The sequence below is a fragment of the Pelophylax lessonae genome, assembly GCF_965119305.1.
Source record: "Pelophylax lessonae genome assembly, chromosome: 1".
Taxonomy (NCBI): Eukaryota; Metazoa; Chordata; class Amphibia; order Anura; family Ranidae; genus Pelophylax; species Pelophylax lessonae.
Genome location: NC_138768.1, coordinates 344,947,130 through 344,965,290, shown reverse-complemented (window position 1 = coordinate 344,965,290; position 18,161 = coordinate 344,947,130). Strand labels below are relative to the sequence as shown.

The 18,161-nt window shown below is 44.3% G+C and overlaps 1 protein-coding gene across 1 annotated transcript in view; it reads right to left on the bottom strand.

The window, feature by feature from the left end:
* The window catches only part of HSD17B3 (hydroxysteroid 17-beta dehydrogenase 3), a 120,535-nt gene that overhangs the window by 93,876 nt on the left and 8,498 nt on the right, over positions 1-18,161 (bottom strand). Inside the window, exon 2 of the mRNA XM_082260405.1 lies at positions 3,199-3,245. Within this exon, the coding sequence (XP_082116531.1) occupies positions 3,199-3,245 (47 nt within the window). The remainder of the gene's footprint in view (positions 1-3,198; positions 3,246-18,161) is intronic.

Genomic DNA, 18,161 nt, shown 5'->3' with positions numbered 1-18,161 from the left:
TAATCTATTGATTACTACACTTGCCTGGGTAAGGTGGGCTGGGCAGGGGGGCTAAACGCAGGTGCTAGCAGGAATCAGTGCTGATTGTGCAAACACTGCGTTTGGGGAACACTAAATTATGAGGACGCTAGTATAGTTCTGATCAGATCAGATATTGATCTGTTCAAACACTATACTAGTAACGGTGGTGTGTGTGTGTTAGTGTACTTGACTCTAACTGACGCTAAGTAACGGTGGTGTAGTGGGACCCTGACGCTAACTAGCTAGCCTAAGTTGTGTCACCCGTGACGCTAATACAGTGATCGGTAATCACTGTATATAGTGAACACTGTGACAGGGAAGTGAAGGGGTTAAACTGGGGGAGATCAAGGGGTTAAACCTTTATAGAGGATAGATGGTGGGTGGCCTAAACCTATTCGGGCCTAGCGCAAGCGCAAATTAGGGTCACAAGTGACACTAAATACAGTGATCAGTAGTTATCTGATTTACTGTATATATTAGTGCACTGTGTTATAGAGAGTGAAGGGGTTAACTGGGGAAGATCAAGGGGTTAAACCTTTATAGAGGATAGATGGCGGGTGGCCTAAACCTATTTGGGCTTAGCGCAAGCGCAAATTAGGGTCAAAAGTGACACTAAATACAGTGATCAGTAGTTATCTGATATACTGTATATATTAGTGCACTGTTTTATATAGAGTGAAGGGGTTAACTGGGGAAGATCAAGGGGTTAAAAGTTTTTTAGGGGATAGGTGGCGGGTGCCCTAACCCTATATGGGCTTAGCGCAAGCGCAAATTAGGGTCACTAGTGACACTAAATACAGTGATCAGTATTTACCTATATACTGTATTTAGTGCACAGAGTAATAGGTAGTGAAGGGGTTAACTGGGGCTGATCAAGGGGTAAAAACTTTATTAGGGGATAGGTGGCGGGTACCCTAACCCTATTTGGGCCTAACGCAGGCGCAAACTACGCTCACAAGTGACACTTATACAGTGATCAGTAAAATATCTGTATACCACTGTATATAGTGTTCACTGTGAGGGGTTTGGGGGTGATCAGGGGGTGATCAGAGGTGATGAAGGGGTTAAATGTGCCTATGTGAGGTGTGTCAGTGTAGTGTTGGTGGAACTCACGTTTTTACTGTGTCTCTGTCTCTCTCCTGGAACCGAAAGGACTCCAGGAAGGACAGTGACATCACTTCCCCTGTCTGTGTTTACATTACACAGACAGGGGACAGATTGTCATTGGTGGGGACCGATCAGCAGACACTGACCAAAAATCATTGGTCAGTATCTGGTGATTGATCGGTTCCCTACCGAATGCGATCGGTATCGGGACCCGCGGCGCGCGGGAGCGCGCTCTGGACCCGCGATCGCGCATGACGTAATACTACGTGGCTGGACGGTATCGTGCCGCACTGCCGCAGTAGTATTACCGCACGCGGTCGTAAAGTGGTTAAACCTTGAGATTTTCACTTGGTATTTTACATTTTATCACCATATGAGTGCAAGTACCTCTTTAGGATATAAATATCAGGGTGGAGCCTGAAAGGGAATTTTAATACAAGCTCTAATTGATCTTCTGTAAAAAGGGGTCATAAAGCTCTGGTGAGCGTGCACTTTAGCCTTTTGAGCACGAGTGGTGATAAATTGTGAATGCACTGTTCACAATGAAGAACTGGATACTTCCATATTACATTATGGTGCTGGGTTTTGCACACTGAAGGACACTGGAATTAGATTTATCACATTGGGTTAGGCACCAGAAATTTGATTTCTAACATTAGCTATAGCAAAAGAGAGTCACGTTGAGAAGCACTGCTTCAGAAATACAGTACAGTACTCAGCTACTTGCAATTATCTTCAAACATAGTGTCCCTCACCTTAAGTCAGGGTTAGCTCTGGCAAGACAGGTGAATGGCTGAAGGGATCTAACAATGAAGCATCACCCCACTGGACTCAGAGAACTCTAATAGCAATCAAGGAGGGGTATCCTGCGGTCGCTATGTGCAATTAGACTCTGGCCTTGATGCCTGAACATCATTTCTGGTAGTAGAGGGCTTCACACCTGACTGCAGATCATTTGCCCAGCTACCTCTGCCTCATCAGATGTGGCTTCTCTGACCACCTAAAGGAAGGAGGTTGAATTGGACATATCCAGGAATTCAGTGAGTTGTAGGAAATTGAGTTAAAAGGGCCTGGCCTGCATCTCTGCTATATTACCATGTATTAAGGCACATTGCATTAGACAGCCCATGCAAATTTGAATGCTGCTCATCACAACATAAGGCATGTGTTTTAGTGTGCTACAGTGCAGGTGTATTTCTGACTACTGTAATTGGGGTACCATTCAAAATAAAATGCACCACAATACACTAAACTGCAGTTTCTGTGCTTTGTGGTGATGAACAGTTAAAGACGCATTTTACTGTTGTTTTACCGTAATGCACAAGTGTGAATAGGCCCTGAAGGTATACTATGTTAACAGGGTAAGAGAAAAACTTTAGTATAATGATTCATCTGGTAATACTAAATACAACTAGATCAGCTTTTATGTTGAGAACAGTCAGCATCAGAGTCTACTGTTTTCCTGTATGGATAACTGCTCATTAATCATTACCCGATAAAATTTGTTTTCCTTGGCTTAAACTTGATATGTAGCTTAACTGCTGCACAAGCATTACCTGTATGTGAGTTTTGTATTGTATTAAAATTCTGATTCATGTTGTTATAATTGCAACCTTTAATAGACAGCTTAATAATTTATATATAGCAGTGGCTTGTGTTCATAGCTAAGAGGGCAAAATAGCAGATTCCCACATTTTATATTTCTGATGATGGGTTCAAAGTGTGGCTCCACATCACCTTTGTATGTTACACTTAATGAGATGATGTATAAAGCCCAGCCATCAAGTGCTTACCTGTTAACATTTCACCTAACGGTCATTTCAGGTGGGTGTTCTGACAGCCTATACTGCACTGAATACCCTTGTGTGCTATGTTACTGGTTATGGGGGTCTTTTTGTATTGCTCTATGTCATCTTACTCTAGAAATGTTCACAAAGAGAAACCCTACCAGGAGCACAAGACTCCAGACATTTATCTGCAAAGGTCTTAGAGGTTTGCAACATGTGAAGTTGAAAATCCCAAGAAGTGTCTCCATGTATTTTAAGGAAGCTATTATTCTGTTGCTCTTACCTCTATTGAGTATGCTTTACCAATTCCATCTCCAGACCCAGTCACAACTGAAAAAAGAAAAATGAAATGCAATTATACTGCAGCAAAGTATGCGTGGAGATCTTGTTTGGCCAACTTTAGTTTTCTTTCATGTAATCATGACAGCACCTTAGTTATATCACAGTTTGTGATTTGCTGTTAAAAGGAATAAGCTTAGACATGAGATAAGATGGCCCTAAAATGTATTTCTATTTATGCAATCAAATTTAGGAAATTCCACAATATGTTTATTATATGTTCTCCTTTATACAGCATACCTACAAAAATTATAAAAATATATTTCATGCTTTTCTAGCTGTTTCTTTAGAGCAGATTTGTACACAGGACTCTATGGGCAGCTTATTTTGCATTGAAAACATGGCAATGTAAAGATATGGGTCCAAAGTAGGGACATTTTTTAAGTGCACTAACATACAATGCAGAACCCAAGCCCTGGGATTTTATCTCTTTGTTAAAGTTTGTTAGGGCACACTCATTTATAATCGATAATGAAATATGCCAGCACAGTAGAAACTGGCTTAACTACATTTTAAACAATCCTTCACAACCCCCTCCTTAAGATGCCATAGCAGGGGAGACTTTGGAAAGATTTTTTTAATAAAGCACCTAATGGTAAGCAGCAATTTTATTTTATTATTTATTTTTTTAAGGTATGTTATGTTAATTGGAATATGTAACAAATATAAGGTAGGTGGTAGGCAGGTGTAGTACTTCCTCCGTGGTGCAGGTGGTGCTCTGTTGCTGTGCCTCTCTGCAGGGGGAAATAGAAGCTGTGGGAAGAACATTATTCATCTGCAGACTCAATAGCTGTCATCAGGGGAGCTGTGGTCCAAGTGGACACTGTTGCCCTTAGTGACCTTTGTCACTTCTGGGGTTGACGCGCATTCTGCCAGTGGCTAGTGTAAGGGAGAGGAACCTTCCTTGTAAGGGAATGACTTAGCCTCTGTGCAAGGTTCCTGCATGAGGAAAGTAAGCTTAGGGACATCACTGTATGCTCTGCTGCCAATTGGCCAGTAGACTTACTACTTAGGTTCTGCTAATTCATCTCAAAAGCTGCTTGTTCACCAGTCTTGCAGATGCAGTGCCCCGTAATGTAGGCCATACCTGTGTGACATATGCAGTACTGAGAGGAGAGATACTGAATTGTAAACTTCGGCCTGAGACACTGCAAAGAGTCTTGCCCTGCAAAGTCTCAACATTATGAAGAAGCCAGCATTTTGACTCCTTCTTATAGCAATGACATCACTGTCCTTTCTCCAACAGACCTCTGGGACAGCACCATATTTACACTTGGGTTCCAGATCATTATATGAATTGCATATAAACAGGATTTCATAATGCAATTGTTTGTTAGGGCTACACAACCAGGAAGAAGACTGACAGCTTATAAATAAGAATATGTCTGCATGTGGGCTCCTTTGCAAACATGCCTTCCTTTTAATGCATGGGGGCCACACAGGGGACCTTCAAATATGCTTGTCAGAAGTAGTAACTTTAGTAAATACACTTTAATTAATAAATCCCCTTTATCACTGGGTTCTGTTCCACTTTAATTCTTTGTATTACAGACCTTTTTTTTTTTAATCAAAGAATGTAACAATTTGGGTGATTCTTTTGTCCATCTTTAATGAGGAAAAGGATTCCTGGGAAAGTGGCCAATGTTTCAGGCTGAGGGTTTAAGTGGACATGAAAGGCAAAATAGTTCATCAAAATGTACCCACTTAAAAATAACACAGATGGGTTAGACACTCTTCCCGCTGATTATCGATGCCTTTATATCCAGGATAATGGCCAATTATGCTGAAATCATTTTTTCAAACTACCAGGAAGATTTCAGATTTTTTTTTTCTCTTTGCCTTCATTTTAGATTGTTTGTTTTTAATAAAGGCATAAATAAGTAAAAGTTTAACAAAGAAAATGGTTAATGCAAGCTATCGCTAATATCACCTGCTCCATGTTTGTGGAATGTGATTTCTATAAAGCCTTTTAGAACACCTATTATCATGTTGCGGTAACTAATTTTCCTGGGATTATTTTAGATTCTCTATTATTGCTGTATTTAATACAATGACATTTTACATAGTAGCTCTCGTCAACAACATCAATAAATGTTTGCTAGAGTTTTTTGTTAGGGAAAAGCAAAAAAAGAAAATGAGTACCGTGATAATTATTTATGAACGGAAGGACACATTTTGAAAGTGCTAACAATACTCTCAGAGTAATTTTCATTTCATAAATCTTTATTTCCAAATAGAGAAACATCAATTACTGTATATATACCTAGCTGTATAGGTTTACAGTCTGGAACAACATGGTAAAACATAGAATGGATTGTACATGCAAAGAACAGTTGTAACAAATGACTTAGTAACTACATGGTCTATAACGTTAGTGTACAAACATGCACAAATACTTGCATTGGAACAGTAAGAATCTGGTGTCTCATCTAGGAGAGGATAATGGCAAATCAAGGAATCAGGTTTATATGGTAAGGAAGAGACAGGCAGGAAATCGGAAGAAGAAAGAAAAATAAAGAGGAGTTGGGAGAAGAAAAGAATAGGGGGAGGAAGTGAAAGGAAGAGAAGAGAGGGTGTCAGGTACAGGAAAGGTATAAGACTTTGAAGCTAAGGGATGTCTGCAGTAGGTTGTTCAGTAACTATTCTCTTTGAGGGAAACGGGTTTTATGGTCAATTTCCCTGTCTTTATGGGGGACGGAGAGAGCCTTATAGAACAGTCAATCTTGTGAAAACTATATGGTAAAATTGTCAAATTATCCAGATGGGGCAAGAGACAAATGCAATTTGATCCATGGGGTCCATAATCTCTGTAATATAGCCATTGTATAATTCTAGATTGTCCTGGGTTTTTCATAGACCATCTCTTGTGAGACCTGATTTTTGACCTCAGCAAAGGGGATTGTTGGGGTCTTCCTTGTAGACAAAAGTCACTGTGTATAAGAACTGATAAACCCAGGTCTACCATTTTTTGGACATTGGGAAATCCCACCATACTGTATATGTTTAGCAGGTTTTCCAGGCCTGTGGCCTGATGTGGGTCTGCCATCTTTACCGGTTACCCCTCCAGCCCTTGTGAGCTGCGGCCCTGGGTGTGAGCACTACGACATTGACAACTCCGGCATCTTTGTTTGGTGGTTTTATTGTATTTAAGGGGATGGGAGAAGGGAATGAGTGGGATACTCCTTTAGGCTTAACTAAATACAATTGTAGGACTATTCTGGCAAAAATGCCTGTTAGCGATGTCTTGACGCCAGCCGACGCTAGCTAATGCTTCCTGACGCTTGAACACTATGTAGTTACTGAAACTGTGCTGGATCCTCGACTTTAGTCCAGAAGATCCAGGACTGTAGAACCGCTTGACTTGTAACACTGCAATAGCTCAGAGTCACTGAATGGCTCCCTCCAGCACTGCACTGGCTGAGAAAACTCCTTGTAAGTTCCTGTACTGCTGCAACTCTCAACTGGCACACTTCACACTGTGTACTAGCACTTCAGGACCCAAACACAGGCGTCCCCTTTACACTTTACGCTCTTCAGGGTCCACTGACTATGTACCCCACTTCAGGGTCCTCAACCTGGATCACCGAACCTCTTCCGGAGTAGTCCCCTCTAACTTCAGGCAGACCCCCAGGGGCAATCCTCAATACTCACGACCTGTGTAGGCTTTCCTGGGACTGGACCCCTCTGACTCTCCGCAGGTTCTCGACACACCGGATCCCCTCTCAGCACTCTCTGGATCTTCAGGCAGCACCCCGAGATCCTCCTCCTCAGACAGGAGGGGAGACAGCCATTCTCTTTCGCCTGGGACTCTGCTCCCGCCAAAGACATCATATCATGCGCCACCCCCAAACTTATACCCACTCCCAGAATCCTTTGCAGCACAATCTGCCTTCTGGGGTAGTTACAAGCCTGGATGTGTCCCCTGATTGGGTTTCCTCCACCGCCCTATGAGAAGCCTCTCATAGGAGCCAATTGAGAGACTCCCCCTTCAGCAGGCACACCTGGAAACCATGACACCCTGACTAATGAATCACAGCCCTGCTGTTAGGCAGACAAGGCCTACTATACCTTTACCTAGCAACTACCTGTAGGGTGCTACTTATGTAAGAAGGAACTTTCCACTTGACAACCCTGAAAATAAATGGAATGGATAACTAGAGACATGGCAGGAGCTGGAATTTTGGCCGTAGGAACCCAGATCTGGGTCCAGTCTTAAGCTGCGAGGGGTTTGTGAAAATTTCTTTCCCATTTCTTCATGTAAAAAGAAAGGGGCTGCAGTAGGCATGATTTAAAGTATTTTATGTACTAGTAATAAATGTATTCATTTTGTAAAACATTTTCATCACTTTTTCAACCAAAAGAGGATTACCTAAAGTATAATACTAATGTATATATTTGGAGTAAAAACATAAAATACAAGGGAACCCATTTAATACCTGTTTGAGTCAGGTCAGTATTCCACACTGTGTAATGGGGGCGAGGCAAGAAAAACATGAATAAATTACCCCACTCCACTCTTGATTATACACTCTTGATGAATAAGCAGGTGGGTAGCATATAAGGCTTCTTTCAGTATACCTATGTGTGCTTTTGCTCATGGAAATGTTCTCTTCAAAATGGTTAGTTATTAAAAATAATGCACTTATTTTTATTTACATGAAATAGCTATATAGTAAGTACTAAAAGCCTTTTGTTACATATGATTTGAAATGTTATCAAAACCTTAAAGCAGAACTCCAGACATGTTTCTTAAGGCTCCGTTCACATCTTGGCGTTGCTATTACAGGCGTTTTCATGGGCGTTTTTTCAGGCGTTTTTATGGCCTTTTTTGCAGGCGTTTTACAGGCGTTTTTACAGGCGTTTTTTGTGCAGGCGTTTTTAGATTGACTAGAGACCAATGGAAAACGCCTGTAATCTGCCCAAAGAGAAGCTCAAGTACTTTTTTGAGCATTGGGCGTTTTGCTCACAGTGTCAAAACGCTCAGATGTGAACAGGGGCAATTGAAATGAATAGGATTTGTCTTGTTGGGCGATTTGAGAGCTGATCCTAGAGCAGAAAAACGCCCCCAAAACGCCCCAAAACACCTACATGTGAACGTAGCCTAATATTTGCTGTGTAAAAAAAAAAAAAAAGTTTACTAACATGAGGTGTATGCCACTTTTGGGATTGCTACCCTTTCTTTACTATTTACAACTAGGGATGATCGAACTTTTGAAAAGTTCGGTTCGACCAGAACACCCGAACTTCACGAAAGTTCGGTTCGGATTTCAGAACCCCATTGAAATCAATGGGACCCGAACTTCTGTAATCAAAAAACACCATTTTTAAGCCCTAAAACCCAATAAATGCCCCTAAAAAGTGCCTAAGGTTCTGGGTCATGCCCCAGGTACTATTAATCACACAAATAAAAGTTCTTAAAAATTGTCGTTTTTGATAGATAGCCAATTATTGAAAAAATTTAAAAAAAAAAAAAAAAGAGAGATTTCTTTGGATTTAGTGTCTGGGGGTTCTAAAAGGTGTACCTGTGAAGTTTCAGCTCTGTAGCATGTCCAGAACCAGAATTACAGCATACTAAACCTTCAAAAATGACTTTTTTGCTTAACCGCACCTTTCTTTTGCTCCTAATCAACGGCTCAGCCAATGTGTATGATGGGGACATAATGCAGTGCACTGGGAACAAGATTAGAGGTTTTTTTGGAAAAAGGTGCTGTCTCTTTAAATGTGCATATAATTAACGGGTGTATTTCCACAATGGGGCTATTATTACCAAATGTTTCAAGAAGTCCAAAGATGTATGTAATTGCACTTTATTTCATGTAAAATGGTGTTTGGTGCACTTTAACTTGAATTCTCACAAGAAACAGACATATATGCACGGATACATTGAGGGTTAGGGGTAGGGGCCACAATGTAGTGCAGAGTGAACAAGATTAGAGATGTTTTGGATGAATACTGTTGTCTCTTGACTTTGAATAGAAGTAAAGGATGCTTAAAAATTGGGCATTTGGTGGTGCGGACGATGCCTTGACACCATATCCCTATGAAAGTGCTGGTAATGAAAGCAACAATTGCCTTTGTAAGGAAAAAAATTACAATGATATGCATCTGTGTGACAGGTGCGCAAAAATTGTTGTTTGGGTGTTGGCGGAGCCATACCACTGTAAGCCCAAAGAGCTGGTGTTGAAGAAGGCGTAAAAATTATGAAGGTGTGCACATGTGGAACAGGTGCGCAAACATGGTAGTTTTGGTGTTGGCGGAGCCTCCCCACCATAACCCCAAAGAGCTGGCTTTGAAGGAGGCCCAAAAATTGTAAAGGTGTGCACCTGTGGAACAGGTTCGCAAACATGGTAGTTTTTGTTTAGCATAGCCTCCCCACCTTAACCCCAAAGAGCTGGTGTTGAAGGAGGCCCAAAAATTGTAAAGGTGTGCACCTGTGGAACAGGTGCGCAAACATTGTAGTTTTTGTTTTAGCATAGCCTCCCCACCTTAACCCCAAAGAGCTGGTGTTGAAGGAGGCCCAAAAATTGTAAAGGTGTGCACCTGTGGAACAGGTGCGCAAACATTGTAGTTTTTGTTTTAGCATAGCCTCCCCACCTTAACCCCAAAGAGCTGGTGTTGAAGGAGGCCCAAAAATTGTAAAGGTGTGCCCCTGTGGAACAGGTGCGCAAACATTGTAGTTTTTGTTTTAGCATAGCCTCCCCACCTTAACCCCAAAGAGCTGGCGTTGAAGGAGGCCCAAAAATTGTAAAGGTGTGCACCTGTGGAACAGGTGCGCAAACATTGTAGTTTTTGTTTTAGCATAGCCTCCCCACCCTAACCCCCAAAGAGCTGGTGTTGAAGGAGGCCCAAAAATTGTAAAGGTGTGCACCTGTGGAACAGGTGCGCAAACATTGTAGTTTTTGTTTTAGCATAGCCTCCCCACCTTAACCCCAAAGAGCTGGTGTTGAAGGAGGCCCAAAAATTGTAAAGGTGTGCCCCTGTGGAACAGGTGCGCAAACATTGTAGTTTTTGTTTTAGCATAGCCTCCCCACCTTAACCCCAAAGAGCTGGCGTTGAAGGAGGCCCAAAAATTGTAAAGGTGTGCACTTGTGGAACAGGTGCGCAAACATTGTAGTTTTTGTTTTAGCATAGCCTCCCCACCTTAACCCCAAAGAGCTGGTGTTGAAGGAGGCCCAAAAATTGTAAAGGTGTGCACCTGTGGAACAGGTGCGCAAACATTGTTGTTTTTGTTTTAGCATAGCCTCCCCACCTTAACCCCAAAGAGCTGGTGTTGAAGGAGGCCCAAAAATTGTAAAGGTGTGCACCTGTGGAACAGGTGCGCAAACATTGTAGTTTTTGTTTTAGCATAGCCTCCCCACCTTAACCCCAAAGAGCTGGTGTTGAAGGAGGCCCAAAAATTGTAAAGGTGTGCACCTGTGGAACAGGTGCGCAAACATTGTCGTTTTTGTCATAACCAAAATGAGGTTCTGTGAACGTAAAGAGAATGAGAGGAGGGTTTGAGGGTGGCACCATGGTCCAGGCTTAAACTGAGGCTCAACTGCCACATCACAACGATAGCCTAGTCTACAAGGTCTGCATCAGGTGCATCAAAGCTTGATATCCACGACTGATTCATCTTAATGAATGTCAAACGGTCGACTGAGTCGGTGGAGAGCCTCGTTCGATGGTCTGTGACGAATCCTCCTGCTGCGCTGAATGCCCGTTCCGATAGGACACTGGAAGCAGGGCAGGCCAACAACTCCATGGCATACTGGGCCAGTTCTGGCCAGTGGTCTAATCTTAAGACCCAGTATGCCAGTGGATCGGATTCGTCACATGAAAAGCCCTCTGTGTCACTTTGTGCCCTCACGTAATCGTCCACCATGTGATGCAGACGGTGTCGATGCGATGTGGCAGCTGAGAGGCCTGGGCGGTGAGGACTAAAAAAAGACAGAAAGGCATCCGTCAACCGCACGCCTTCTCCAACGCTCCTCTCGTGACCACCAGTAGAATCCATGGTAGGTTGTCCCCGCCCCTGCACCCTACGGGAGTCGGGGAACATGTTCACCAGATTCCTCTTGAGACTGTCCTCAAGGGATTTGATCCTGGGGACTCTCTGGGTGGATGGGAAAAGCTCCGAGACTTTACACTTGTACCGGGGGTCAAGTAGGGTGGCCAACCAATAGTGGTTAGTCTCTTTAATGGCCTTGATTCTGGGGTCCTTTCGCAGGCTCTGGAGCATGATGTTTCCCATGCGTCGCAAATTAGCGAAGGCCTGAGAAGCTGACTCCTCGGGGTCACTCATAACGACATTATCTTCAACGGGCTCCTCCTCCTCCCAGCCACGTACTACTCCAAAGTGTCCCGAGGGAGTCAAACTAGGCCTTGCAGATTGCCGCATGTCTTCCTCCTCCTCCTCCTCAAACCCTGCAAAAGTTCCCGCAGAATCGTCCTCCTCCTCCTCTTCCACCCCTGGATCCTGCTCGGGCCTCTGGGAGCTAGGCATAATGGGGTCAGGATTCTCAGGATAAAGGGGGCCTTGAGAGGCAAGGAAGTCCTCCTCTTCCTCCTGCTGCTCTGCCTCCAGTGCCCTGTCCATAATGCCACGCAGAGTGTGCTCCAACAAAAACAGTACCGGTAGGGTGTCACTGATGCATGCGCTGTCCCGGCTGACCATCCTTGTGGCCTCCTCAAATGGCGAGAGGACAGCGCATGCATCCTTAATCAAAAGCCACTGCCGTGGGGAAAAGAAGCCCAGGCGCGCAGAGCCAGTGCTGGTGCCGTACTCGCATAGGTATTCATTGAGGGCCCTCTGCTGCGTGTACAGGCGCTGCAGCATAGCCAAGGTGGAGTTCCAGCGAGTGGGCATGTCACAGATGAGGCGGTGTACCGGCAGGTGAAACTCGCGCTGCACTTCGGCCAAACGTGCAGTGGCACTGTACGACCGCCTGAAGTGACTGCACACCCTTCTTGCCATCCTTAGCACATCCTGCATTCCCGGGTACGAGTTCAAAAACCGCTGTACCACGAGATTCAGGACATGCGCCAGGCATGGCACATGGGTTAACTTTCCCTGACGAAGGGCGGCCAGGAGGTTTGACCCATTATCAGTAACCACCATCCCTGGCTGCAGCTGGCGTGGTGTCAACCACCTCTGGGCCTGTGCCTGCAGAGCCCCAAGAATCTGAGGGGCAGTGTGCTGCCTGTCCCCTAGACACACAAGCTGCAGCACTGCGTGACACCTTTTGGCCTGAGACATAGAATAGCCCTTTGAACGTTTACGTGGTACCTCATCATATTCAAAGGACCATTCTGCAGAGGAGGGCATGGAGGAGGTAGAGGAGGAGGAGCAGGAGGGGGTAGAAGTGATCGATCTACCCGGATCAGCGACACCACCAGCTGTTTGCAGACGTGGGGGCAACACTGGCTGCAGCACCGAGCCCTGGCTACAATCCCTTCCGCTGGCAAGCAGTGTCACCCAGTGAGCAGTGACAGAAATGTACCGTCCCTGCCCATGTTTGCTTGACCAAGTGTCAGCCGTCAAGTGTATCTTACAGCTGACTGACTTGGCCAGGGACGACACTACATTGCCTTCCACATGTTGGTATAGGGATGGCAGGGCCTTACGGGAAAAGTAATGCCGACTTGGCACCTGCCAGTGTGGAACTGCACATTTTGCGAAGTCACGGAAGGGAGCAGACTCTACCAGGTTAAATGGTAATAGTTGCAGAGCCAGTAGTTTAGCCAAACTACTGTTTAGACGCTGGGCATGTGGGTGGCGGGGAGTATACATTTTTTTTCGTTCCAGCATGTGTGGAATGGAAATTTGGCGTCTAGATGTTACAGCTGGTGGTGTGCTGGAGGTAGATGCGACACTGCCTGCTATATCATCATCCCTGCCAGTGGAGGCTGCCAACAGGTGACGAGTGACTATAGCAGGGCCAGGAACAGACTGATGTGCAGGTGGAGCAGGTGGAGCAGATGGAGCACGAGGAGGAGCGCGAGGAGAACTAGGAGGCCGACTGACCAATCTTTGGCCCTTTTGTGGGTTCTTTAAATGCTCCTGCCAACGGGCCGAGTGGTGGGTTGTCAAATGCCTGTTTAGGCAGCTTGTACCCAGGTGGTTGACATTTTTGCCACGTTTTATACCCTTCTTACAAATCTTGCAGATCGCAACTGTTTTATCTGCATGGGATGTCTCAAAAAAGGCCCAGCAAGATGAGGTGTGTATAGTGGCCCGGGAGACAACAGGTGCGGCCTTAGATGGAGTAGGCCGTCTGCTCTCCCCTCTTGCTTGCTCTGCCTCCTCCTCAACCTCAGACCCAACATCTGACTCCATCAAAGACTGAGCATCAGGCCTGGCCTGGGAGACAACAGGTGCGGCCTTAGATGGAGCGGGCCGTCTGCTCTCCCCTCTTGTTTGCTCTGCCTCCTCCTCAAACTCAGACCCAACATCTGATTCTATCAAAGACTGAGCATCAGGCCTGGCCTGGGAGACAACAGGTGCGGCCTTAGATGGAGCGGGCCGTCTGCTCTCCCCTCTTGTTTGCTCTGCCTCCTCCTCAAACTCAGACCCAACATCAGACTCCATAAAGGACTGAGCATCAGGCTGGAGTAGATGGCCGACACTGTGGTCAAACAGCTCAGCTGACTCCTCTGCCATGTCTGAAGTTGGGTCTAAGGGAGGACATGAGGTGGACATGGACTCATCTGTATTTGTTCTGACAACTGCAGAAGACTGACCACTTTTCTCTGCCTGGGTCACTGTAGTTGCAGATGATGCCGATGATGAGGGTTTGTTCATATAGTCCACCACCTCCTGTACATAGTGTGGACGTATAGCTTGGCCACTGCCGGAGAACAATCCAAATGGTGGCCTGGCTGAGGACTGACCACCACGTCCACCCCTGCCTCTAGACACCCTAGAAGCTGTGCCCCTTTCCGCAGCAGGGCCACGTATGCCTTTTCTTGGTCTACCAGGCATATTTCTCACTGATGCGTTGGCAACTGTGTGCGGTGAAAAACGCACACTGCTATGCAACCCACAGTTGTCGCTGGATACAGCACAGCAGATGTGTCACGCACAGTAGCAAATCCTTTTGCACAGTGGACCTAACGCTTTGAACAACAGGCGTTAGGTTGTCACTGATGCGTTGGCAACTGTGTGCGGTGAAAAATGCACACTGCTATGCGACCCACAGTTGTCGCTGGATACAGCACAGCAGATGTGTCACGCACAGTAGCAAAGCCTTTTGCACAGTGGACCTAACGCTTTGAACAACAGGCGTTAGGTTGTCACTGATGCGTTGGCAACTGTGTGCGGTGAAAAACGCACACTGCTATGCGACCCACAGTTGTCGCTGGATACAGCACAGCAGATGTGTCACGCACAGTTGCAAAGGCTTTTGCACAGTGGACCTAACGCTTTGAACAACAGGCGTTAGGTTGTCACTGATGCGTTGGCAACTGTGTGCGGTGAAAAACGCACACTGCTATGCGACCCACAGTTGTCGCTGGATACAGCACAGCAGATGTGTCACACACAGTTGCAAAGGCTTTTGCACAGTGGACCTAACGCTTTGAACAACAGGCGTTAGGTTGTCACTGATGCGTTGGCAACTGTGTGCGGTGAAAAACGCACACTGCTATGCGACCCACAGTTGTCGCTGGATACAGCACAGCAGTTGCGTGTCACGCACAGTTGCAAAGGCTTTTGTACAGTGCACCTAACGCTTTGAACAACAGGCGTTAAGTTGTCACTGTATTTTGCTGCCTAGCAAGCACGTACACCTGCTGTGATAGAGCAGCACTGTGCCACGTGCTCACTAAACAGAACCCTCACACTTTCCCTACAGAAACTAAATTTTCAAATCTAACTAATGTAGTACAAAGTTCCCTAACTACACTAGATATCCCTTTCCACTAAATAGAAAGCTCCATACAGCAGAAGACTGACACTGTCCCTTAAGTTTTTTTTTTTTTTTTTTTTAACTCTAAGAACCAGCACAATCGCTGTATCTAACTACACTGGCTGTAAGCTAAATACAATTCTGCTATATGGAGCTTTAGAACCACTCGATATATAGGAAATGTAGTGTAGCAAGCAGGAGTCAGACAGAACTGCTTCAACTCTCTTCAACAGGCTCTGGATAACTGTGCTAGGGGTTAGGCGGGGCCATCTTATATAGTGTGGGGCGTATTCACTCCTGATTGGCCTCTGGTCCCCGTAGTCACTCCAATCACGTTCCTAGGAGACTCCTGCCCCCTCATTGGCTTTTGCAGACGTTTCTGGGCCAATCACGGGCTTTTAAAGCCCAGTTCCTGTCCCAGTGCATTTTGGGCGGTTCTGGTGGCCGAATACCGAACTTTTGCCGCAAAAAGTTCGGTATTTGGCCGAATATCGAACATCCAATGTTCGGGTCGAACCGATGGTCGACCCGAACCGTTCGATCATCCCTATTTACAACTTCATTCATGCTGGATAGTAAAGATTTCACACTCTCCTTGTCTGTTCATAGAATGCCTTGTATTTAGTGAATGGTTCACAGAATACAGCACATTTTGTGAATAGACAAGGGAAGAGGAGAAGAAAAAAAACAACAGTGCGGCTCCTCTGTATGAGAGCCACAACTCTCAATGTTTTATCACCGGCCGTATAGTAAAAGATATACTATTTGGCATGAATGAAGTTGCAAATAGTAAAGAAAGGGCAGTGATTCTAAAAGTGACACATGCTTCATGTAGAAACTTTTTTACACAAAAGATTTTAGGAGAGAAATAGTTTGCCTGCTATATAGTAAAAGATGTACTATTTGGCATGAAAGAAGTTGCAAATAGTAAAGAAAGGGCGGGGATTCTAAAAGTGACATATGCCTCATGTAGAAAATTTTTTACATAGGAGATTTTAGGAGAAAAAGTCCTGCTTTAAATTGCATGTCTTGGCAAAAAAAATAAAAAATACATACTCAGTATTTTCTCTACAATACATGTACATGTTCCCATGTTTTGTCTCTTTAAAAAGTAAAGTAAGTACAATAAAATACCTATTGATTTGCCTATAACTTTAATACATTTCTAACTTCCTTTAGTGAGCTGACAATGCTTCCTCTGCTGCACTAAAATTCCAGTCTCATCTCCATAACATCGTGGTAGGTGTTCTGTAGTCCAGCAGAGCTGATAACAGTTGCAGTGTTAGTTAGCTCCAATGGGAAGCTTGGAGCTTACTGGATTTCTGAAAGCATGGACATCTATTTTTTCAGTCCTTGAAGTGTTTTCTAAAGAGCCAAAATATGGAGAAATGTGCATGTATTCATTTACTGCATTTTTCCCCAAGCATACAGTTTAAATGACTTTCCCTGTTCTTCTCAAGGTTCCCAAAATAATTACTAGCCTGAAACTAGCAGCATTGTAAGGGGCCAAAACCCATCCAGTAAACTTTATGAATTGATTTTAATCAATTAAAAAAAATCAACCAACTAACATGCATGCGATAAATTCAGCCGATAGGGAATTTAATGAAAACTAAAAACATTTTTAATTGTTAAGATGAGCAAATAATGCACAGTAGTAAACGTACAGAATGTGTTATAATTTATTGAATTAGTCCTCACATCTATTAGTAACTCTATTCTATTAGGCATCATTTACATGGGCGCTGAGCCCTGTACACTGTCAATGGGACTATGCCTATGAGAACTTAGCGGCTGCACGCACACAGCTGTTCTTCCTAATTTGATATGCGCTCAGGTGTCGATGAGCGGCCCCAAATGCACACCACTCACCCGCAACTACGTCAAATTAGGACAAGCGGTTATGTCTGTGCAGCCGTAAGGTCCTCTAGACTTACCTGGGCTGCCTGCATGCAGCGGTTGCCAGCCTATTTATAGTGTATGGAGCTAAGTGCCCATGTGAATGAGACCTTATTGTAGACAGTATCTTCTGATTTATTCTGATTTATTTACAAAACACAGAAAATTTTTTTCCTCTATATGTTCTACAGTACATTGTTTCATGTTCTCCCAAGAGATACATTTAAAGCATTGAAAAAACAAAGAGGAAAACAAGAATAATACGGGGACAACACAACATAATCGTACTTTTATGAGTACATAAAATAGCGAATAGCAGATGTTACTGCATTTCACTGTCTGTCAAAAGACAATAGCTTGACAGTTTAAAGCAGGCATGTCCAACCTGCGGCCCGAGGGCCGCATGTGGTCCGGAACCTCAGGCAATGCGGCCCACTGCCCCCTGACAATTTTTTTGTTACTGGGTAGGAAGGAAGTAAGGTCGGGGGCACGGCCACTGCAGCTTCCAACTAACGGTAGGTGAGCATGTGCAGTGTTTCTGATTCCTACCACCATGACCACTTCAAATCACTGAAGTGGTCATGGTGGTTAGAGTGTTCCTTTATTATCGCTCAGAAGAAGTAAACCTCTGTATACTGATTCCATTTCATTTGATTATCCTCTAGTTGTGTTAAATTAGTGTGGGGGGCACGGCGGCGCGGGAAGGGCCCGGCAGCATTTTATTACTTATATACCTTAACTATAGTATATATTTAATATGCGGCCCGAGAAAATTTCTTTACACTCAATGTGGCCCAGAGAAGCCAAAAGGTTGGACACCCATGGTTTAAAGTAAAGTCATTGACAGCATGAATAATGACTGATGAAAAGGTATAATTATTTCCATGCCATGTCAGTTTAAAACTTGATCATTGTCCAAAAGTAGTTCAAGATTTTCAATATGCTTCTGTGAAAACCAACCACATGTCTTAAAGGATTGTGGCATGTCAACCATGTAAATGGGTAACTATGCTGTGTGACTGGACTAATTACATGTTGACTTACAGTATATGGAACGTTTTAATATAAACATGGTAACAAAAATAATACTTACAGTTAAAACTCTATTTAGTTTTTTTCA